The sequence below is a fragment of the Boleophthalmus pectinirostris genome, unplaced genomic scaffold, assembly GCF_026225935.1.
Source record: "Boleophthalmus pectinirostris isolate CB_2022bp ecotype Guang Dong unplaced genomic scaffold, ASM2622593v1 HiC_scaffold_19, whole genome shotgun sequence".
NCBI lineage: Eukaryota > Metazoa > Chordata > Actinopteri > Gobiiformes > Gobiidae > Boleophthalmus > Boleophthalmus pectinirostris.
In genome coordinates, this window is record NW_026571140.1 from 13,638,354 (window position 1) to 13,663,976 (window position 25,623).

General features: G+C 36.5%; 1 protein-coding gene across 3 annotated transcripts; it reads right to left on the bottom strand.

The window, feature by feature from the left end:
* Nucleotides 1–1,918: 1,918 nt before the first annotated feature.
* Nucleotides 1,919–21,211, bottom strand: adgrg1 (adhesion G protein-coupled receptor G1). 3 transcript variants are annotated; one of them, XM_055154694.1, is made up of 16 exons: nucleotides 20,883–21,211; nucleotides 19,504–19,601; nucleotides 9,579–9,651; nucleotides 8,179–8,441; nucleotides 7,283–7,469; nucleotides 6,983–7,028; nucleotides 6,665–6,752; nucleotides 5,900–6,022; nucleotides 5,697–5,813; nucleotides 5,015–5,057; nucleotides 4,836–4,942; nucleotides 4,644–4,759; nucleotides 4,277–4,536; nucleotides 4,100–4,196; nucleotides 3,750–4,024; nucleotides 1,919–2,749 (listed from the first exon to the last, which is right to left on the bottom strand). In XM_055154694.1, the coding sequence occupies exons 2-16, from the start codon at nucleotides 19,504–19,506 to the stop codon at nucleotides 2,622–2,624; spliced, it is 1,926 nt and encodes a 641-aa protein (XP_055010669.1). In that variant the 5' UTR covers nucleotides 19,507–19,601; nucleotides 20,883–21,211; the 3' UTR covers nucleotides 1,919–2,621. The 3 variants fall into 3 exon arrangements, with proteins under 3 accessions (XP_055010669.1, XP_055010668.1, XP_020774867.2); XM_055154693.1 differs by having other exon boundaries at nucleotides 19,482–19,601; XM_020919208.2 differs by lacking the exon at nucleotides 19,504–19,601.
* Nucleotides 21,212–25,623: the final 4,412 nt, after the last annotated feature.

Genomic DNA, 25,623 nt, shown 5'->3' on the forward strand with positions numbered 1-25,623 from the left:
ATATTAAAAAGTCATCAAAATTTTGAAAAAGGCTGAAACACATGTATCATATTGATATCATGATGTTGTTTTGTAGTTTTGTAATAATACATAAGAACGTCTGTTAGAAAAGCTCAGTGGTACACAAAAGCATAATAAATATAGCATGAATAAAAAATTAAGTAAACTATAGTGTTAGCTTCCTATTGGCTTATTTACCCTATTTAGTCTTTTTTTTTTTTTTGAATGCATTTATTTTGGGCAAGTAAAGATTTACATTCATATACAAGCTATTCAATCAATCTATTGGGCTTATGTATTAGGGATGCACTGAACCAATACTGCTGTGGGATATCGGCACAGATACGACAAAATTCCCTGGAAGAGATATTGTCTTTAAAAAAAGGTTCTACTGATATCATGGTTTAACGCATAAATGTATGTAACAAGATTTTATATTTATTTTATTTATACATTTATATATTTAATAGCTGTAGTTGGCCCAGAAACTCTCATAATGTTTGAACTTTTATTTATTCAATGTTATTCTGTAGTTACTTAAGATATAAATAACAGCCACATAACACATTTGGAGCAGTTTTGTCTTATTTTATTTTTGTTTTCAGGAAATAAATGCGTACAATTCCAGTGTCTGCACTGGTATTGGCAGATACTTAAAGCAATAGTGTATCAGAACTGAAGAAGCTCAATCGGTGTAACCCTACTGTTTATCATCCATTATTGGTATAGTTGAGCAATGATAGTTTATTGTTGTTGGTAAGGTTTGGACATTAAGTCCTTAGGCAAACTTCCAAATAACTTCATCTCCAAAAATTCTGTGGTAGATAAAAGTTGCCCTAGTATGGCGCAGAGAACCCTGCAGCCTCTCTTCTCTAATGAGTGACGGTCATGACAAAGAGCGTTCCTATCAGTGACTGTGTTGTGCTCTCACGTCACAGGAGGTGTGAAGAACACTCAAATAATTAGAGCAGACCTGTTAAGAGCACGGGCCACAGAGCAAGGGCCTCCTGCTGCCCTGCTCACCAACCATATGTGAACACTAGGCTAGTGAAATACCAAGAGTGGTACAAAAAGTCAAAGAACATGCTCAGTACAATCAAGACGGTGTCTAAATCACTTGTCAGCACACATGAGAAGAGAAATGCACAATTTCTACATGTTTTCTATTATTTTCTGGGATCAATTCTCAATTGTATTAATTGATAAAATACATAAAAAATGTTATGCCATTCATTTCATGCTTGTGATGTCCTCTAAATTGTGTTTAGATTTATTTAGAAAACACTTAAATAATTTCAGAATGCTATTATAAGTCTAGGTGACTAAAAATGTTAAATTAAATTGTGCCAAAGTCAAAAGGTCCATGAAAAATTGTCCCAGGTTGTCATTCTATTATAAACTGTTTGAATTACAATGTGCTCTGCCCATATAAGGCAGCGTTTCCTAACCAGGGGTACAACTGGGGACAGATTTTAAAGAAAAATGGAACTAAATAGTATTTGAATATAAGATGCAGTACATTTTACATTCTCTGTTAAATGAAAAGAAGAGAATGCAATAGTTATAATTGGCAATATACCAGTCATCAGATTGTGTTATTAGTCAAATAACTGTTAGTAAAGAAACAGCAGTGCACTATATATTGAGTACTCATGACAATAAAGGGTGAGGTAAGGAATCTCTTGAGACTCCAGGTTCTATTCACATCTTGATTAAAACCATTTAATCACATTGCATTAAGACATGTCTCTAGCAGGTGGCATTAGTGTATTAGGCCAAAATAATTAAGCCTACATGAAGGATACTGCAGAATTCTTAAGCTATTCTTTGTAGGAGAAACAACAGCAAAGCCCCATGAGAGGAAGCACAGCAAGATAAAAGAACGACTACAGAACAGGAAAAACGCAATCATACTGTACCAGGGCCAATGAAACACAACTAGCTTCATTTATTAATCCTATATATACACATCTAGAAGCAACAGATGGAATGTACATATATTAACAAGATACAACAATACAAAAGTGCCAAAATCACAGTATCTTACATTTATGTGTGGGAAGCTAGTCTGTTCACTTTAAAAAACACCTAAAATTAAGCATAGCCTACTTTTTATGCACACAAGCTGGAATGTTCACAATATAAAAAGTAATAATTTGTGGCTTATACGACTATCTCTCCCACTTTCAATCACAACTCTAAAGTGCAACTAAACTGACTACAAAATGAAGTACAAAAAGCTTATTGAAGTGTGAAACTTCTATTACATGAATTTTGTTTCCCTGACAAAAATGTAAGCAAGTTTCATCTAGTTAAAAAATATAAAGCAAATATAATTTCTTTTTAAAAACATTATCAAATATATACAGCAAACATGAATACATACAAGCTCCAGGCATGTACACAGTTCCTGAGAATGTCTTCTTCACTATCAAAGTGAAGATGAAATAGTAATACAGCAGTAACAGTGTGATTCCAGTGATTCCAGCACATTTACAGAATATTACTGTCCATTGTATTGTGACCGTGAGTACTAGCTAGTTGTATCATTTGACAATCTTCGGTGGACCTCAGTACTTCCTGTTTACAAATACCTCAATCTTATACTGTCATTTGTACATCTAGCTCATCTCCTTGGTTTGTAACATATGTTGTCTGGTAGAGCCTGTGCTGCTGCTGCCCAGGACTGAGCCACCAGCCTGTTTCCTCATCCAGTCCAGCATGAAGAAGCGTAGCATAAGGAGGAAGCCTGCAAACAATAATATAATATTCAGTGCTGTTTGAAAGTATCATGCAAGGGTAAACAATCAGCCTGCATAGTTTATGGGGAGAAAAATTATGAAGTGGATTTGTATTACTGATCATGTTATTGTAATGTAATGCAACTGTGAGTATGGATAGACGTGACAGTTTATCAAAGTTCTTTTCTAACACATTTGTGTGGATGTGAATCATGTGACAATGGCCATGTTATTGTCTTGAGACAATTCACCTTATTCCATCCACCAAGCACACTTTTGTCTCTAAATGCTCCTAAACCGCACTTTTTTATGGTGGCACTTCCAGTTAAACAGGTCATTCATATCAAAGGCAAATATTCTGCACCACACCGATCCTCTGGGAGGCTCTAAAAGGGCTTTATAATCTGTACTGATCTTATTTGCTGATGGCCCCATACAAAATAATACAACCTGAATGATGATGGCAGACAACTGCCGGAATAAGGTGAATAACGATACAGATTCACACAAAGTTTCAAATGTATCTGCATTCCTTGAAAGAATACAGATCACACATTTAGTAGAAAAATTATTCACATTTTTAACCATTTAAATTTAGGATAGTGTATCAGAGTTTTAATTTTGTACAAGATTAATTCCTGCAATTTTTGTGTTCACTGTTCATATATGACAAATTTATGAGAATCAGTCCCACCCCAGCTGCTGAGTGAACCACTGAATGACCAGTCCAATCACAGGGCAGCATTGTGGTGAAGTGCCCACACACAACAAAACAAACATGGCCAGTGCCAACATACCTAAATAAATACATTTTAGTAGAAACAATTTTGTTTCGTTCTGTGCTTTTCTCTACTCTAAATTTGCTTGCTCCTTTGACACTTTGCCCAATAACATTGAGAAAATTAAACTTTTTCCTGATTGCTTTCAATGAGAGCCTGGTTACCCAAGTTGTAAAAGTGAGTAACCTGTGTCAAACCAAACATGCACTGAAAGGTTAGTGAATCCAACCTTGAAATGAGTTGAGGATGCAGGAAAGAAAGAGAACGAAGTCAGTCAGTGGGCCGAAGTCTAGGAAGGTGAGACCCCAGGTGGTCCCAAAGAGGCAGCTGAGGCCCCAGATACTGAGGAAGGCCACACGGTTCTGTCTCCACTCGTCTCTGTTTCGGATCTCTCTGTAGACCATGAAGAGCATGACTAGCCCGGAGCTCACCAGCATGGCCAACAGGGTCAAGTTGATGACATAGTGTGCCAGGAGAGCCTTGTCATTAATCTTCATCCAACACCTTGAAATGCACAAACATGAGAAATGCCTACTCTTACTCAGCTGATGCTAAAATGCCATTCCTGATCTTACTTACATTTTGTATGGATTTGAATTTTCAATTTGGTGAATCTCCCTCATGCCATAAATATCTGGTATTATTGCCAAGATGATGACTGGAACAGCAGGTGCACCTACACAATATCGAGCATAGATAAAATAAGTTAGACACTAAATATTTTCTGCCAGTATTTTTTCAATTTTAAAAGCTTACCAAAGCCAACCAGGTTCCAAATCCACGGTTTTGGGGTGGGACTAAAAACCATCTGGACCAACCAGAAAGTATGAAAGACCTCGATTCCCATCCATATGAGGGAGCTAAGCATGGCGTAGTGAAGGGCTGCTCCCACCCAGCCACACACGCTCTCACTCACATTAGCCAAAACCCCAGTGAAGAAGAAGAGTAGGTTGAGGAGGGCCAAAGACACTGCTAGCCCCATGTGAATTGGAATGGAAAGCTCCTTTGAACGACGACTACAAGAGAAAGTGAGGTAAACATACAAATTTTTGTGTATATAAGGTAATAGTATGTGAACATTACATATTACGTTACATTACAAAACTTTAAAGTTACAACTTGCCTCTTTCTGCAAAGGAAAACAATGAGCGCAATGCAGCTGATAAGGGAGACGGCACACCCCAGAGATGTAATAGCAGTCAGGGCCAGTAGATGGCGTACTGGTTTAGGTTTAAGTTCCTGTTGCGGATGAGATAAGGTGTTGAAATGACATTTAAAGATGTTAGCAATGCACTGTGTATTGTAAAAGACTTACCACTAGGACAGTGAAATAAGTCAGATGGTTGCAGTGGCACTCGGTCTGTTTTTCTCCTTTTACTTGTGTTTCACAACCTTCCTCCAGCCAGTTCACCTTTAGAGTGTCTAATGAAAAAAAGTAAGTGTTTACTTAAATCTACTATGATGTTTAAGATAACTGAGAAAAATTAGTCATACCTTTTCTGGTATCCCACGAAACACATTTTCTTGAATGAGTTTTCTACAACAGAAGGATAAGGATGCATTGCTGTATACACTGCATAAAAGTTTTAACAGCAGTTTCAAACTGCATATTTTTTTTTATAAAACAGTATTTTTAAAATGCTATTTTTTTTTTATAAAACAGTATTTTTAAAATGCTATTTTTTTTTTAGATTACACTAGGTGTTATTGTCCTCTTTATCAAAAAATTATTGTATAGCAATGGGTATAAAAACACAACAATACAGGAAAAGAGACAATAGAGAATGCAGTCACTACATTCACACATCAAGAGCATACCTATCAATTGAAGCAGCAGTTACCATGACAAAAAGAACTGACAAGATTAAACCAATGCATCAGTCATTTAAACCCAATTATCGGATAACACAAAACCTCTCAGATTTTGCTAAAAGCCTCTCTTTAAATGACACAGTATAGTATAGTATCAGATTCACCTATATTTGAGGTTCACCCTAGTTTCTTTCTGTTTATGTGGTATACACATACAAGCATACACAGCTGTCACACAGTGTAACTCATCTTTTTCAGATCAAAAACACCAACACTAAAACCACTTGGCTGTCTGCTCTGCTCTGTGTGCGTCAAATGCATGGTGAAATGATGCATTTAAAAAGTACTGGTTTCTTATACTTACAGGGATCACATCGTGGTGGAAACCTATTTTGATCGGCTCTGATAAATCTTTAATAATTTCATTATCTATACTGATGCTGACCACATCGCTGAGAATTTTGGCATTATTTGGAGCCTCCTGAAATACAAAGACAATATGTTCTTACAATTACATACAAGGATATTCACTAAAAATACAGCTGGTTTTAAACAAATCTTCTATACCTGGAACAGTGAGGTGTTTCTGAAGTAGGTGCAGACGACTTCATTATTAAATTTTGTTGCTTTCTTTAGAGCCGGGGGTAGGTGGATCGAAGGAATAACTTCTGGTGCAACACCTTGTGGAGGCTGCCAATTAAAAAACATTAACAATGAGTATAAGTACAAGACATGCAACATAAGTAACATTCAGTGTGTTATAATCATGAAAAGTGTGTGTAAATATGTATATTTAGGGACAAAATGCTGGTTTGTAACTCTTGTCAGTAAAGGGTTGGGATCAAAAGGCCTTCATGTGGTTAACCTAGCACCTATTTTCTCATGTAAACACAGACAATCCTCACAGTAAAAACCTTTATTTACTATGAAAATGTTATTTAATCTATAGGTGAAGTTACAGTGTTTCAGATTTCATTGGAGCATTCCTCAAACCTTTAAGCCCTGGACTATGCATCAGTTTACATAAAACATACTTAGGGATGTTTTATCACTTACTATTGGTGATATCAGAGGGTTTTCCCCATTTGCCACCAATGTATCAGATTTGTCTTTCTTTTTGTAGACTCATGAGTAAAAATCAAGCACAATTAGGCTAAAACATGGCTGTATGTTTACAGTGAATCAACAAATATATGCTATCCTAGATAAATCATTTTTAAGTGAAAAATTAAATTAACATGTATTTATGATCCTCAATTCGATATTTAAAAGCTTAAAATCAATAGACATATCGTATATTGGCTCCAAAAAAATCCATATCCATCATCTTACAGTAAAAGTCACGTTGTAGCCCACGACACTGTCCTCCAGCTTCAGTGCAGTACTTTGGGCACAGGGATTCTGAGTCTCTTCCTCCAGCCTGGATTGAAACACATCATAATCAAGTTAACAACTGCACTTTGACACATAGGGGTATTTCTGCTTAAACCCAAACATAACTTCCTGTCTGCAGTCAACCATCTTTTTCACATCAAGTTTGATTATACAAAGCTTACGGTAATCTGGTCTCAGTAATCAAGACAAAGATGAACGGTGTTTACTGACAACAAAAAAATAACTGCATTATCAAAATAAGAAATCGCTATTTACAATTTGAGCTGGGTAGATCCCTGGCTGGTTTCACAAAATGTCTTCCCTGTAAAAAAAAAAGAAGAAGAAGAAAATACAGAATTAAATAGAGGAATAATTACCACATTTTGGCAAGTGCTTATGACAGGTTTTCCACTTTTTCTAAATACTTAATTGGGTAGGATAGTGCATGTGGTTAAAAAAAATAAATAAATACCATAGTTTCACATCTGTTAGGGGGATGTTTATTGAAAAAAATTAAAAGTAAAAAAATTGTCACATGCACTTGAAGTAAGTAGATGGTTAAAACTGTCTACTCACGGCAGTTGAGGTGACTTCCATTAAAGTCATAGTAGGCCCATGTTTTTTCACTTATCACATCATCGCGCACAGTTCCGTTTGTAATCCCAAAGGTTCCTTTGTCGCGGTTGACATGAGGAGACAGATGCGTGCAGCAGTTGTCGTTGAGACTAGCAGGTGAGCACAGGGGAAGAACCTCTTTGCCAATCTATTTTGTTAAAAAACAATACAAAAAGGTTCATGTTAAGTCATTGTTTTTGTGAGACATATTTATAAAATGTGTTAAACATGATGTTTGCATCTGGAATAAAGTCATCTACATATAGGTCTGTATGGTTGGAGTACAAATTACTCTTAGATTTGATATTGTTGCATACAGTATTTGTGGTAGGTGAATTTATTGTAAAAAAGGATTTTCTGTTAAGTGCACGCCAGTAGGAGTAGTCTTTCCACCGGCAAAGACTTAGAGGATACTTAAATAAACAAAAGTCCCAATTGTTGTTATCAGCTAATATTCCTGACTCACTTCTCCAAATTGTCAATCTTTATCATACTTTGAGTGAGTGACGGCCAGATGTAAACAATCAGAGGGGCGTGTGAACTTTTAGTGCTCTTATATGCACCATGTAAATTTACTGGGGCAAATTCACCCACCTCCTTGTCTCCGTGAAGATTTTAATGCTTTGTTTGGAATGTGTGGCATTAGACATAATCTACCTTGCATTCTGCTAAATGCCTGCTTGACTGATTGTTTAATGCCATATTGTGGAACATTCTAGGCGAGGCTATAACATTTCCATGAGAACAAGAAGGTGGCTGACAAGCAGCAACTACTCTTGTAATTTTTTTGCCATATCCACAACCCTAATATTGTACTTTTGTATTGTATGTGTATTTAATATTTCCTCACAGTTTACCTTTAACCTGAGTTGGTCCACGAGGGGCTCCCAGTACACACAGAAGTCAGTCCCCGCTTCAGTGGGCTTTATGTGTGTCAGGGGAACAGTGACAAGGCTGGTGCACTGAGCCGTGATCTGCCCCATTACAGACAGATCGCTCTCATTGGCCGAGACTGCAAAGCGATCACATCCCGTGGTCAGGTTCACGTTCAGACTCAGAGGGCCCTTCCCATGGCGCCAGGTGCCGCAAAATTTCAAGTTCCTGTCATCTTGAGCAGATGCTACAAAAGATAATACAGTTGCAACAATTAATTAATGACTTCAATTTAAGATTTGTCCAAGCTTAGTCAATTAATTGCTCTACGGCACAGGTGTCAAACATACGGCCCGGGGGCCAGATCTGGCCCTCCAAGACTTTTAATCTGGCCCTCGGCTGATTTTCTACTAAAATATTTTAATTATATTTTCTATTAAAAGATTGTTAATTTTCTGTGGTGTTTATCACAGCAACATCTCTGTGCGTGGCCCCTCCCACCAGAGCAGCACAAATGAAGACTTGCTTCTTTCCAAACGCTCTTAAAGGACGATTGTTTTGACTGTTGACCGTGACACCCTCATCAGCAAAATGTCAAAAATGAGAAAAGTGGAGCCGAGTGCAGGATTTTACAACAAAAATTGACTTATTCCTATTTACATACAAGTTAATGTAACATTGTGTTGAAATTGTATTGAAAATTGTATTTTTCTTAAAAGTTTCAGGTTATTCATAATATTATAATATTTTGTAAAAGTAAGAGTTCATCAATTAAAAAAGATATCTGTAATAGATTTGCGTTTTTCTGCACAAATATTTGAACTTATTGATATTTTTGGGGTTTATGTCATGAGTTTTCTGATCCGGCCCCTTTGGGATCAAAATAGGTTGGATACGGCCCCCGGACCAAAATGAGTTTGACACCCCTGCTCTACGGTGTCATGTTTTTATTAGTGTCTATTCTTATTTTAATGGTATTTATTTGCACAACAGCAAAATGCAGAATGCATAAAGTAAGTTAGCCTGAACTTTTGGAATGCCTGGACATTTTCTTTAGTTCACCAACAAAAATGCTTTTAGTGAACTACAGCTAGTTTTTGTACATTTTACTTGCAGTCCGCACTTTGTTTGACACTTCTCCACTCTGAGATCAAATATATATTGAAATGCTTATTTTCAATTATTACCATGTTGCTCTGAAGTACACATCCTGTGTGGGTTTGTGCTACTGCCTCTCACCATTATGAGAACAAGTGAAACTGCACTGGTGGCTAATAAACCTTCTCTGTCTGTGATTTTTTGTTTGTTTTTTTCCTGTGAAGTCTTTGTAGCTAAATTCGGATTACTAAAGTCTGTCCACACAGCGGAATAGCGGAATACGTACCAGGAGAGGTGAAAATGGCAACAAAGAGAACTGTCCACAGAGTCCTTGCCAGCCTGGGCTCCATTGGCGATATCTGTAAATGACAAAACACATGAGCATAAACAAAGGCTGTGCAATTACTCAAAGTTTATTGAAGTGATTGGAGTAATTATTGTAAACTATTAAGGAAATCATGTTCTGCAATGATTCTGGTCTCATCGGTCCTCTAAAATATGAATAACAATGAAATAATAATGGAAAAAAAAAAATCTTTTCCCAGAATGAGATGTTATCACTTTGCGTTTCTCAATGAAAACAAACAAATAACACTAGGCCTGTCATAATTACTACAACAACTGAAAGCTAGAACAATATATTTTAGAGCTAAATATTTATAGTGGGTACATTTTCTTTGTAATAATAATGTTATTTTTGTATGATACAATAAAATTTGAGCTGCAAGGGAGTTGAATAAGTTACTTGTATGCCTAATTATTACTTCATTGTGTTATTTGTTGCAGCGTATGCCTTTTAATGATACTGTCTATTTAGTAATGGTTTACTGGGAATTATCCTGCATTATTTTAATTGCATCAATGGCATTAAATAGTTTGAATATTATTGTTCACTTAGTTATTGCAATATTTAGCAAAATATTGTGTTTCAAAATTAGTTATTGTGACAGGCCAAGACAACACCACCAGGCGAAGTTACAGGTCAGATCTGTAGACAGTCGACCCTGCTCACATTAAGAAAGATATTTTCTTTGCAATGTTTTATGCCATATAGTGGAACAGAGTTTTGGTTGATGGTTTACAGCACTTTGGTCAGCGGCAAAGAATTCATAGTCAATTTGAAAAACTAAAAATGTATGTTCTTCTTTTTCTTTTTTTTTTATCCACACCAACAACATATAGCCAACATTCCTTCAACTCCAGACATCCTACATCCACCTACAGTCTATATGGAGAGACAGCCAAAGATTAACACAACGTTTTCATTATGATACTATTCTTATTACGACGCCTCCATTGTTATCTATGGGCCCCTTATCAACAAATACAAGTCAGTTCAACGTCTGAATACACACACACCTCTTATCAATGGAAACATTCTTCCCCTAAACGGTTAGACTCAAGCTCAGTGCAGTATAGTGTAAGATTGGCCTTGTTTAACACACAAAATGAAACCAAAATATTGTTGTATAATGATTATATTTCAGTATTCGGTATTATTATATTTCAGTCACTCTAATTCTTACCAGAAACTAAATAAATAGCCCTGGGTACAGCAGAGTAATATTTTCTTTTCATAATCAGATGACCATTACAGTGTTTCCCAGACTATAATGCCACCCCAGTCGAGAATGTTTGGTATTGTTGTTATCTATTTGCATTTAAGTTTTCAAATAAAGCTTTGTGTCGATTGGCCAAAACACAATATTGGCGTCTGCTGGAGATTTAAGAACGATAACAGGTTAGCTACAAAGTGCAAATATCCCCTGAACAATATAACGGTCTATCTCTATCTCTGTTTCTATCTCTATCTCTGTCTCTGTCTGAAGATCTATGAGAAACACTGTCATGTCAACTTTTTAAAGCTGATCTTGTGATAAGAGTTGACAACGAGACCTTTAAATGACCCGACTGAGGTATTGTATTTATGCAATAAGAGAGAGTGAGAATAAAGCTTTTCACTTGAAAGTTACTGTACAGCCTATGCATGTAAAAGAACGAGAAGGAGGTGAGATTGTGGTTTTCCTTATCACCGTGCAGCAGACAGCAATTGACAAAACCTCAGACTGTGCACAAAGGTTACACAAGAAACAAGGACACGTTATTTTTAAACAGCAAGCATGGCCAGGGTGCCCACCAGACACTCCAGATGTGCTTAAGAAGACTATAGACCACACTGACACTCATGAGCTGTTGAGACACAACTGAAAGAAAGATGAAGGGTTATCTGGGTTTAATCATTTTTGAGGTCTCTAACATTTCTTACTGTAACATTCAATGGATTCTTGTCAAAACCTTACTTGCAGTGTTTTTTGTTTCATTCATTCATATTTGAGTAATTCATTATTATTGTCTACATTTCCAAAGCTCAAAATGCTCTCTTCCACCTTGTGATGTCATTAAGTGGTAGTTTTTTAAGTTATCAGCTACCTTTTACCTTTAGTTCAGTAGAGCTTGGCAATTCCAGTGCTGAAATCATCCAAATGTTTCTAGAGAACTTTAGGAGTTTAAAAGCACAGTGAAGCACTTCCTGTATTACCTCATAATATCACAAAGTGGAACATTTTCCGTTTGAGAAGAGTGCAGCCCAACTATGCTGGGTTTGTGTGTTAAACTTGTATGAAAGAAACAAAACACAACTGTATAATTCTGATGAGGAAACAAAATTATACAACAAAATAATGTAACACAGGCTCTTTAATGGACCCATGCTGTGCCATTTTTGATAGCTTAAAGTTCATAAGAGAAAATTTGGTGTAATATATGACTTTTTACCCTCTGGCATAGTTTGGGTTATTTTACGTGCTTTTGATAATTTTGTACACATTCCTCCAATCAGCATCAAATTTGGTGAGGCAGTGGCTTTTTGAAGGATGTAAAAACTTGCTCCTCATTGACCACATCAGACCAACAGTACACAGTGTCCATCAGTTTGTCATGATAGTATCATTAAGAGCATAAAATATGCATAGTATTTGGACATCCAGCAATGTCTTTTTGGGTTCATTCTTTTCAGACACTTCTGCTCTACATTTTGGTAAAAACAGTTTTGATATTTTTTATGATTTTAACTCTTTAAATGCCATTTCTTATCATTACAAAAAACGTGTGGGCAAAAACATTTTTTTTATATTTTTCCAATACGATAAATGCAAAGGAAATAATTTTGTGATGTTTTCTTGCAGCAGGGTAAAGGTTAATAATTGGAACCAACATTAGTTTTTGTGCATTGGTAGATTTTGTGTAGAGTGAAATACTCATGTTTGCACCATTAAGCACATACAATGGGCACTGAATTTGGACATCGATAATTTTCTTAGTTCATTATTATATTCAACTTTCTTTGGGCTCATTCTTTTCAGCTACTTTTGCTCTAAATATGGATATAAAATATTATTGTAGATTTTGACATTTTAAATCCCTTTTTTGATTTGAATTGACCCTGATTTTGGTTGAAAATTACACAAATGATAATTTCTTTCTAAAATATGAAATACAAAGCAGATTATTTTGTCCTCTTTTATTGCAGTCTGGGGTGGGTCAGTAATTGGCAGCAACAGTAGTTTTTGTGCACTGTGATTTTATTTGTGTGATCTTAATACTCACGTTTGTATTGTTGAGCACGTAAAATGCGCCATTGACACCCATTCAAATGGCAGTTTTGGAATTTGCTCCCATGGAAATGTTTCTAACTGAGCTTAAGACTCAAAAGTGTTCATATTTACTGCTCTGTAACAGATCACACATTTTTAATTTTTCAGATTTTCCCCTTTGATATGCATTATAATGATACAGGGACCTCTCATCAAGGAGTGTCGCCCCCTACTGGTCATAGATATTTATTTCAAATTGGCTTTTTTGGTGTTTTTTTTTTTTTTTTTTTTTGTGCTCAAGATTATTAAAATTACATAAAGATGATTTTGTGTTGTGTATTTTTCCCTCTTTGACAGCCTCAATGTCCATGTTTAGCATTTATCAAGAAACCATAAAAAACATCTTAAAACAGCACACTAACAGTGACCAAAACCATTCAAAAAAATTAAAAATAAAAAATAAATAAATAAAGCCTCTTATTTGTGTGCCTTTCACAGTGTAATAATTCCTTAATACAAAAGGGGCAAAAGGTCAAATTAATTTATTTGCAAAATATAGTTGCAACTTGCAGCCCTACATCAAAATCCAACCATTATAAAATAGGGTGTATACAGCACGCATACAGAAAATACAGAAATGAATGAGGGAAACATATACAGCCGACTTCTTTTTTTTTTCAAACACATGACTATTTTGCGGTTTTGTTACTTCCTTTTTAAAGAAATGAGATACAATATCAAATGGGTGGGTAAAAAAATGTGTGAAAAGGTCCAAATGGGTGTTTATAATACTGAAACCTCTACATCCTGCATTGTGGTTAAAGTTCCAATATTATGTAAACTCTTGTGAACTTATTAAACCATGTTAGAATGTTCTTTGTCAAAAACATACCTGGAGTTGTGTTGTGCTACATTCACATTTTTCTACGCACACTGGTCTATCTTGCGATGTCATGTCAAGTTAACAGCTACTTTTTACCTTTTGTTCAGCAGTGATTGGAAATTATAGGGATGAAATTATCCAGATGATTCTAGTGAAGGTGTATGGAGCTTAAAAACACAGTGGAGCACTTCCTGTATTACCACATGACATCACAAATCACAGTGTTTTCGGTTTGAGAGAAGAACTCAGCATAAATATGTAGGATTTGTCTGTTAAATATGTGTGAATGAAAGAAAACAAAATTCCAGGTATGATTTTACTGTCTAAAAAATGTGAAAAACGGATCTAGTTCATTTTAAATGGTTTGCAGTGGTCCAAAGTTATGCCTCACTTGCATTTCAAACATCCTAATTGTTGTGATGAGTTTAGAATCGCTTTTGACCACTCCTACAGACCAGAGTGGAGTTTTACAGTCACAATAAACTCGAGCATGCTAGCAGTGCACTTTCTGATTATCGGACAATGAAACGCCTCATAATTAAACACAGACAGAACGACAAAGGACTTGACTTCGACTTTGAGCTGCTCATACAATATATCTGTACTGGGGAAATACAAAACAAATTTTGCTTGAATCCATGGGAAAAAGATCACCTCACAATGCCTTTAAGTACAGACTGGTAGGGGTAAGTGGGTTTAACGTAATCCAACAAAGCCCACGTAATTCTCAGAGGTGCATGGGAAGAGCAATGTGTTGGCGGTCTTACTGGTCTCGTATTTGAGGGCCTGCACAGACTAGTTGAAATTGTGCTTAAGCTTTCATGCAAAGAAACACAGTCAAAGCAGTGGTGGTGGATGAGGGTTATGAGGTTATTTGAGTTATTACAATGAACAAACACACCTTATGAAGTCATATATCAGGTAAAAAACAGCATAATGTAAAGTACCAGAAATTCTGTGCAAAAAATACTCAATTAAACTGTTTTGTTCATGGATATAATGAGTTTGCCAAATAGAGAGAGCTTGGAATCTGTTACCAAAAATGGTATGTTACTGGTAAGATGTGCATCCACAAACGTCTCTAGAGATGTTTTAAGCTGCTGAGTCATTACTCGTATACATTTAACACTAGGGATGTAACAATAACCAAAATATCGTGATGTTGTATCGGCAAAGTTCTCACAGTAATATCGTGGACCATCACAATATATTGAATTACAAGTCTCTTTGCCTAAATCAAGAGTTACGGTGCAACAACAGCTAAAAAAAAGACAGAGGGAACTACATAGACCATGATCCTTTGCTCCATTTCAGTGCAGACTACAAGAAGAAATAACAGTTCTAAGCACTTTTAAGTCTTAGTTCTCTGGATTAAGTCTTGTCAAGGCATTTTAAGAGGAAAAAGTAGCATATTAACAGTTTTGCTTGCCTCCACAAATGATCGCAATAAATATACCGTGAGATGTACATTGTAAAAATATCGTGCAGAGATATTTTAATATTGTTACATCCCTAATCGTGAGCCTTCCCACCATATCATGAGCTTTCCCACGATATCACAATAAATATAGTACCGTAAGGTTCATACCATGACAATATCGTATCGTGACATTTGGATATCGTACATCTCTATTTAACACACTATAGTGTTAGAATACTCTTAAATACATCCCCATTGGTTTAACATTAGGCTAAATAGAATTATGTGAGGAGTGATAACACAATACCAGTCTCTACAGTAAAATGACAGATAGTTGGGCTGTGCAATTTATTTTCATTGCCACTGTGCAAGAGTACCACCATAGACAGTATAAACAAGTGTACTAAGGGAGTGTGACTTCATCCATAGTCAAATGAAGCTCACCAAGGCTTTCAGTTATAGGGCAAAAACAAAAACAACCGGAAGCTCACTATCTATTTGGAATGCAACGGCTAGCAAATTAGCCATGTCATTTCATATATGCAGTCTATGAGTACAGCACATTTTTCAGCAATAGTCACGCCATCTGTAAGCATTCATTCTTTTTGAACAAGATTATATTTAAAAACATACATTATTGCTTCCACAAACTATACTATACTATAACACATCTATAAATCAATCAACTGCCAAGTAACCTAAAAAGTACAACACCCCCTGCTTTCTAACACCAACATCCCATGACTGACAACCCATCCCCATAGCAAACATTACATTAATGTGACACATCCTGTCCGTGAAAAGATCACACATAGCATCCATGTGAGAGAGCAGCATCAGCGCTCGACCAGCTCCTGCCCTCACCACAACAGAAGAACAGATGAGCGGAGTGTGTCTTGGAGGAAACAGTAAACTAGTGTCACTCCACCCACCCACTCACAGACCACCAGAGCAATGCACAAGAGATGCTCAGTGTCTTATAATGTCCTCTGTGTTTGCATCTGTCTGCATACATTAAAGTGGTCAACCCAGAGACATGTGGAAGGGATGAAAAGTAGCACTATGCCCAGAGCAAGTAACCCAACATCAGCAAAGATTTTTTATTTTTGGCACAATTTTTGAATTTATTTTATTTTGTCAAATGAAAAAAAAAAGTATGAAAAAAGGACTTGAGTTTTAATTTCCTGAACATACACAAGACACATTTTTAGTGCCATTTAATAGGAACATCATGACAACAAATTTTGAAGTACGCTATATTATTGTAAGTAAGTAAATATAGACAAAATAACCCATGACCAGATTTAAATCACAAAACTATTGAAAATGTACAATATTGTTAAAAAATCCTGAGCAGCAGCCTGCAATCAATAAATAGCAGAACGAAACACATCACTGACAATTAGAAATGACTGAATCTTGTACTGAACCAAGGGAAGACCGTATAATTAAAGCTCACAGCACTGCAGATGCTACCATCAGCATTCCCTTGATCTGTGTGAATGCCCATTGCCACTAATCAATAAATATTGACTCTGCATAATCTGTGTTGAACAAGAGAAAAAAATTAAAATCAAGTGAAACGTATTGTTTTTACATTAATTTTCAATGTGTTGTAAATTCAGTCTTATAAAGCATTTGCAGACAATCAATTCCCATGGCATTAAACCTATCTGTATGCATGTTTTTGAATATCATCTTTAACTAAATACAAGAAGATAGATCAGTTCAATGCCATACTATGAACATTCCAGGAAAAGCAATAGCATCTCCTTGGAGACTAGCAGATGGCAAACCCAGAAAAGTTACATGGTGCAACTGTAATTCAAAGCAGGACAAATTTTGTTCATATTTCCTAACCCTAATTCATCTTTTCTTTTTTTTTTTACAGTGCTTAAGCAAGCTGATGCTTGGCACAGTTCAAAACTTAGCTTGTGTTGAAAAGTAATTCTACCAGTACTCCCACACCCACACTGTATTGCCCTGTATGGCTACTGGCAACAATAGCGCTCAAGAATTTCCCCCTTTCTTTCACTTCCTAGATCAAATGAGTGTGTGTGTGAGAGAGGGAAGCACAGCTCAGATAGATCGAAAGAAAAAGTCCACTAAACTTTTTGAAGTAAACCCAACTTGTCACTTGATTGCATGTCACTTGCCTTGACCGCATTTCTCTCTCACGCTCCATATTACAACAAAAGCATTATTAGTGGCGACAGATAGCCAGCTCACATGACGTCCCAGCCAGTTTTCCAGTAAATTTTTGCATCTACAGGCATGAGTCACGCTTTGCTTTTATTATTCATGTTCACGAGTACTGTCTGGCTTGATGCAAAGTGACACTGTAGTCTAAACAATAAGTGGAGATGACGCAAAGTGAAAGTAGACTAACTAATAAAATATGGAACATTTTTGAAAGTCAATTGCTCATCATTTACCTCATTATCATATCAGTCCTATAGGTGTTAGAGCTGACATAATACTAAAATGTCAAGTTCCAATACTAAGGGAACAAAAATTAATTCTCAGTACCTATATTGATACCATAATATACAAAATTATAGCAGTTACTCATGTGGGCTTTTACTTGTTTTGATATAGAGCCAAATCACGCTTGTCATTTCCTGTGAGTGTTTTTCATTATTGATACATGTAAAAAGTTGTTTTGACACTCTTTTTCTGTTAGTATCACTGTTTTGACAGCCCTATCTCCCTTATGTGTACCTGCCTGTTTTACAGTCTACAGACTTTTCACTATCATATCTTAAAAATGCGTTGTGACTTGTTTGACATGATTGCGAGTTGATCTCACACCATAAAACCTGAAAATTTAAGAAAGCAATTATTTTTGTCTATTTTGTCCTTGGGCGCTATAGTTAGCAGTACCCGCAATCGCAGATTATGCAGGGAAAGAATGTGCAGTGAAGAGTACCTCGGGGGAACAAAAGGCGCTCTTTGTTGTCGAGCTTTTGAGCCGAAGTGACAGCCACCGTGAATGGAGGTCAAAGGTTGCTGTGGGGCAGATCCGAGACGGTTAAGCCAATGTTTTAGAGACATGGGCAAACAGACAAGCAGTCTACGTCCACATTTGAAAATCCACAGGCAAATACTGTATCCAACCGCAAGGAAGATATGGAAGAAAGGTGTAGGATGATATACACCACATATGACATAATATGAGGTACGTTTACCTTGAGGGAAAATGTTATAATGAAATAATCATCAGTCAACTACTTTAATTGCATTTCTGTGTTTTCTGAATTACCCATTACAAAATACACAAACTCCACAACATGCCTGTGCTGACAGAAAAGGTTTGATGACTCAGATACAGATCAGTAATTATCACAAAATTACCAAAAATCTGTTCAAATGACATCTCTTCCGCTTCATCTCCGTCAAGTTTTATATTCACGGGCCATTTCAACCTATATAACTATCCAAAATAATTATTAACTGAAAATGGAAAGGATAACTGACAGATTAGTTTGCCAAAATAATCATTAGATACAATCCAGCTGCAACCTGCAACAGCCTGCAACATAATATAACATATGATAATACTAGCCATTATATATTAGTATTATATTATAACAATCACATCACCCAACCTTGAGAAACCCAAATCTTGACCACTCATGATACCGTGTTGGAATTAAAACACAATGGATAATTCCTATAATATGCTTTTTTTTTTTTTTTTTTTTAAATTATCATACACCATTCTAACATTGAGGCAAGTTGATAGTACTGATGCAGGCATAAAGTGAAACACTGAATCAGTTCTGATGTTACCTGACTAGTAGGTTTTCTCTGGGTTTCATTATGTAAAATTACCAAAAACCACAGTGGCCAAACTGAAATTTGCAAAAGTTTGAGACGATGCTTAATTTAACCTATACAGCCTATTCAAATTAGACAATGCAATGCTCTAACATTACTAAGAGAAAACATTCTGCAAATTTAAGTAAGACGACAAAAAGTACCAAAAGTGCCAACTAGCCTTGCCTTGTGTTTGCCCCGTCTTGAATGCTCCTTTGTAGCAAGACAGGAACAAACTGGCATGCAATGGCTGCTGACAAGATGATTTACAAAAACACAAGACGGAAGCCACGACTGAGACCATTAAGCACACTAGGCATGTCTTAACCATTTAACCACAAAAACTAACTCATTAAGCAAGACATAATGGAATGGGATGACAAGCAGAGCATCTCAAGTGAAAGCAGAGACAATTTGTACAGATCAGACAGTGAAAGTGGAATGCTCCCTAGGCTAAACGCATTGCTTTGAGACCTTGCATTCTTTGCGGTGATACCATAGTGATGTTTCCATGCGTTCTTTATCTTTGTTTTCTTGTCCTCTGCCAGGGAAATTGGAGGAGCAGGTGGAATGTTGTGGATGTGTCCTTTGGGGCTGTGAATAAATCAATAGAACAACACAAAAGCTGGCGTGTTATTAGTGCGAGATCACCCCAGCGTTGGTACACAGAATATAAGTGAGGGTCAGGGGGCCAAGGGGAGGCTTTCTATTGCTCATTATGAAAGATAGAAGCAGTTCAAAGGAGCAGAGGCTTTCCTAGTGAGTCACAGAACAATGAGCACTTTTTAAATGTCATCTAGGTTTTGGTGCAAAATTACCAAATTGTTAAGCATCAAGGTGTGAAAATTACAGGAAAATACAGAAAACCACACTGGCACAACAGAGGCAAAACTTTCAAGGGTTGCTTTGATGTAATTTTCAGATTCTCAAAACCATGCATCAAAGGTTCTTTTAAATACTGTAAATGTGAGAGTCACAATAATAAATCAATGTTTCTCATTAATAAGCTATGACAGGCTGTTGTCTAACTGCATTATTGATGGCACAGTCTGAAAAACGCAGGGAAAAATATAAGGTATGTAAAAAAATAATAAACATAATAATATATTAAGAATAAATTAATTATTACACAGGGGTGTGCAGAAATATTGAAATATCAAAATATCGTATAGTTTAATGTGATGATGCAGTATCGTTATCGTGGGATGCTGTATCGATATATCACTAAGAGTATTTTTTGGTATATTTTACTAAATTATTTTGTTATAGCTACAGTTTTGTTGCTTGTTTACAGGAAGGAAACTCATTTATGCGACACATTTGACATTTTCACTATAAACTTTCAAATGAACTTTGCACATGAAGTGGTTTAACAAAGACTTTTAGTATCATAGTTGCAATTTAGCCTTTTTTTTTTTTTTTAACTGTATCCAATCGATTTGAAATATATCATATTGAATCATATCAAATCGTTAGGTCACTGTGTCGAGATATGTATCGTATCGTGGCCTACGTATCGAGGTATATATTGTATCGCCAACTTCTGAATGATACCCAACCCTATTAATATAGCAATGCCTTTGTGATTTTATTCGCCCCCTAAAAAACATTTTTGAATGCAAATTACTGGCAGCACCATATGCAATCTGTGGTAAACTTTTAAAATAAAATATATGATTAAAACGTATATAAATAATGGAAAAACTACATGATTATGAAATAAATCTTAACCAAATACAAATTCGTCAGTCATTCAAGTAATCTGTAAAACAGCAGCAAAAGCACGTGCGCTGCCGTGGACAGGTTGCCATTCATAATAAAACTTGCTGAGGTCATGTCAGCTTATCAAAACTTTTAGCGATAATGAAATCTTACCTTTCAGCCTTTGTATGCACTTTCTGACGATTCTTCGTCTTCTCGTGCAAAGCCTGCTGCAAAAAGCTGCACACGAAATGGAATAATCGCAAAGTGCCACCACCTTGCTCGCTGATGTGATGGACAAAAAAATAAGCGACCAATGAATCACCAGAAAACGACCCGGGACGGCAAAAATGTAAGTAAAAAGTACACCGATCGTCGACTTTTCCTTCTCATTTCTCGGAGACAAAGTTTAAGAAGCTTGTTTGGACAAAGACTTGAAGTTGGAGCTGACAGCTTTCAGCGCAGTCTCGGACCGTCTAAGCGTTTTCCAAAAACTCCCTGTACTCGCGCTCCGCTTGTGTAAAGTTAAACAAACTGTAAACAATTACACTTCCGCTTACAGTATAAAACGCAAAATGTGTCATTGCTTAGCTGAAGAAATAATATAAAAGATACTTCATCATATCGCATTAAGACAAGATAAAACTAAATAGTTAGAAGTATTGTTTACTCACTGCGCTTAATTTGGACAGTTTTAAAATGACATTGTAGGCTACCTGAGTGTTTTATTTTGAAGGAAAACTACACTTCCTGAATGCGTAATGTTTTACCTTGGCTGTAAAATTGTGTCCATTGGACCTACTGTAAAAAATTAGCAAAAGTCAAAATAAAAATGATAAAACAATTAAGAATTTATGTTGACTTGCTGCACACTCCAACTAATGAATTAATTTAATATATTTATTTTTTCACCATGTTGTTAGAGAAAAGTGCTATTTAAGTATTAGTTATAATAGGTCTGTTCTTGTACAGGTCAATAACTTGCACTAAGACATACAGTTCAATAGACTGCATTGCATTGAACTGCCTTTGATGTAGTCCACACAAAACCACAATGGTGTGTACTATTGACAAGTTAATATTTAACTCATTGTCATTGTACTACAAGTATTTACATGAAGATTTTACATGCACAGGGCTGGGGTTAACATCTTGAAGAATAGCCGTACGTGCCAGTAAAATGGAGAGGAGGGAGGCGTGTGGGGAAGGAAGTGTTTTGCACCTGGCTTGTCCCCGTGTTGTGTGGTAAGCCTGTCACACACAAACACACACACCCACACACACACACACGCACGCACGCACACGCGCACACACACACACACACACACACACACAGAGAGAGAAAAGAAAAATAAGGACGATATAATGCTACAGATATTGAAACACTTTTGGTGAGTTCTAGTATCTACAGTATGTTACAGAGAAGCTAATTATCTAATCATCTACTTCCCAAATGTTTTCATGTTAGGCCTCATTATACAAAAAAAAAAAAAAAAAAAAAAAAAAAGCCCAAGAAAAGAAGTGCATGTGATAATTATTGCCTGAAATATTGTTTTTTTTCTGTCATAACTGTAGGCTACAAGTGACAACTAGTAGAGGTGAAAGTATAGAAATAATACATTGAGAAATAGGAAATGTAGGGGCTTAGGTGACCACATCATGAAAATACAACTGTGAAACTCACATGTGGCTATTCAACTTCAGCTGATTCTAATCTATACAATACAATAGTAACATCCAGTACTAATACATCAACTATTAAGAGCTTGGAATAAGAGGGTGTAGTGAAGGAAAGCAGGCAATGTTTATCCAGTCACTGGAACAAAATGTAGTCTACTTTATACACCTGAACCAGACTATAGTATTATTAAGCTATTATATCATATCATAAAGCCATAGATCCCATTTATAGACTCTAAATGGAGGCTATTTTGTCTAATTTTATTCTTCTATGTCATGTTCCTAATACAAGCTGAAACAATCTTATTAGGAATAGGCTTAAAGGGCACATATTATGTTATTTTCTGGTATGGTATAATGTTGTTTCCTCATCAAAAACATACCCGGAGTTATGTTTTGTTTCATTCAAAACACAAACCCTGAATATTTACGCTGACATCTTCTCTCAGACAGAAAACACCCCATGTGATGTCTGTGGAAATACAGGAAGTGCTCCACTGTGTTTATAAAGTCCGTGCACCATTATCATTTGGATAATTTCAGCCCTGGAATTGCCGATCTCTACTGAAGTAAAAGGTAAAAGGTAGCTGTTAACTTGAAAACTACCACTACATGACATCACAAGGTAGAACAGATCATTTGGAGATGTAGACAGACTAAAAACAAACAAAAAAAATGTTCTGATAACATTTGCGAATGATATAAAACTCAGTTCCGGGTATGTTTTTGATGAGAAAACAACATTCTAACATGACTTAAAGCTCACATGAGTCAAGTCTGCGTAATATAGGACCTTTAAAACATGATCATATTTAGCTGAAACTAATACTGAAGTAAAAATTTAGACGTGACTATTTAATGGACTTTACCCAGACTTTTAAAAGGCTGCTATATTGTATCATCAGCATACATCAAAATCCAAATAAAAAAAATAAAAAAAGACAATTTGTTAGCAGCTGCTGGTTTTGTGGTCAGTTCATCATGCGCTTCTGACAACTATACACCTACATGCATCAATAAGGAAGTTTCAGTATTGTGATCATTCTTAAGCTAACATGCAGTCGCTGTCTGCCAAAACAGAAAGGTGCTCTAATTGCTAATCTGAAATATGATCCAACGGTTGAATTTATGACTGTTCTGTTAGCTATGTAAACAGTTACTTTTAGGGAAACTACGCTCTTCTTTCACCAAGGCTGGCTCAAGTAGATACAAAGAAATTATTGTTCACAAAACAGCAATCTGTCCATGTCAAGTTACAATGAACCAAAACCTTTTAAGAAAGACATAGGAACTAGACAGAAATTCCAAAGAGTCATGTTGATTGCCCATATTTTTTTGTAGTTTTCTTTATTTGATTAACAAAAACTGACTAACAATAACTTGACTTGGACCCCTGAAAGCTAAGAGTTATTTGAAGATATCATGATTTTTTTCTTTCAATTTACCTATGTAACCTTTTGAAAAAAATAAAAATAAAAAAAATAAACATTTATTTAAGGGGTTTGCAGGTGAGCTATGCGGCCTGATTATTCTTTGTGTGGAGGCTGCATAAGACCATACCATTTTTTTGACAATGTGAAACTAGATTTATTGTGGAATCTGTATTTGTGGAACCTGCATCTTCATCTGCACCTTCAATTAAAGGTTTTATAAGGTTTTTATATTACACAAAATGGATTCTTGCGAGTTTTACACCATGTTATAATGTCTCATCTCATCAAAAACATATCTAGAGTTGAGTTTTGTTTCATTCACACTAGAGATGCGCGGATGGGCTATTTTTTCATCCGCAACCGCGACACAAAACTCATCATCCGCCCGCTGTCCATTTTGCACCGAAGGTTTTCAAAACCGCACCCGCCCGCCATCCGCCGATTGATTTTAGATTTTAGAACAATCATACAGCAAACAAACTAAGGAGCCTCGATAAAAATGCAAACTATAGCTCATTCATTCCAAAATTCGCTCAGCGTGTATGTTCGCATTCTTAATTGTCAGAGTCGGCGTCAGAGCAAATCTACTGGAGGGGCGTGGGTCACCAGCAGGGGGGGCACTGCCATTTGAGAAATATTTTAACGCGGTGGAGTCATACACAGCAGACATGCTTTCAAACACGTTTTTCTTTAACAGTATTAGGCTAATTATGTGTTGTTATTATAATCATTATTATATTAAGATTATTATTATTATTAGCTGCAATAGTTGTTGAGGCTGTGTGGTAGACGATACGCACACAAGACAATAATAAAAGGTTGAGGTTTATTAAAAAAACAATAAGTCCTGCCACTGGTTGTAAACATTAAACAACAACCTCTCGTCAAAAACACCTCTGAACTAGAAATAGCCACGCATCAGACAGCACCAGGGCTGTAGTGAACGTGGTACGCGAGTCGCCGTCCAGTCCTGTCCTATAGAGACCTGAGACTTGAGGGACCGGGACTGGACCGGGACTAAACCAGGACCAGTGGCGGCTGATGGTATAATTTTTGGGAGGGGCACCAAGGGCAAAATTATAAATATATATTATGAATAATATATGTATTATATATATAGGCTGTAGTATTATAACAAATACCAGAAACATACATTTTGGTTAGTATTGGCTGAACAGTATCGATCAGAGCACAATGAACAGCCAAGCGCAAACTTTACGCAACAACACAACGTAACACGCCGCTCACACCCAGACACAACAACGTCAGTAAAACTACAATAAGAGACATGAACACAGATGCCGCTTCTACACACGACAGAACAACCAGAGCAGCTCCATCGCACCCACCAGCTCATTTACGCACTATTAACTATTAACACTATAACACTATTTACCTGTGAGGCTCCAAATTCAGATTTGCTGCAAACTAATGAAAACCAGCCTCTTACTTTCTCCAGAGACTGAAGCAGAATGTTTCCTCTGTCCACTGTCCCACTGGTTCTGTTTCCAAAAGTCTATTGTCCAATATGAAGAGATGAAACTGGTCCGTGACGCGAGGTCCGGCAGCCGAGTGCACAAAATGGTTGTAAAATGAGTCTTAATCCCACTTCCCACTTCAATCTGAAAGTTACGGTCAGTCCATATCAGCACCAGGACACCAGGTAGAATTATGCCTCTGCGCGCTACGCTCAGGTCAAACTTTTACACCCAGAAACGAGCGGGCAAAGGCGGATAGAGCAGCGAGCGACTGCCCTGGCCCCAGCGGCGACAGTCCCCGAGTCCGGGCGGCGACAGCCCCGG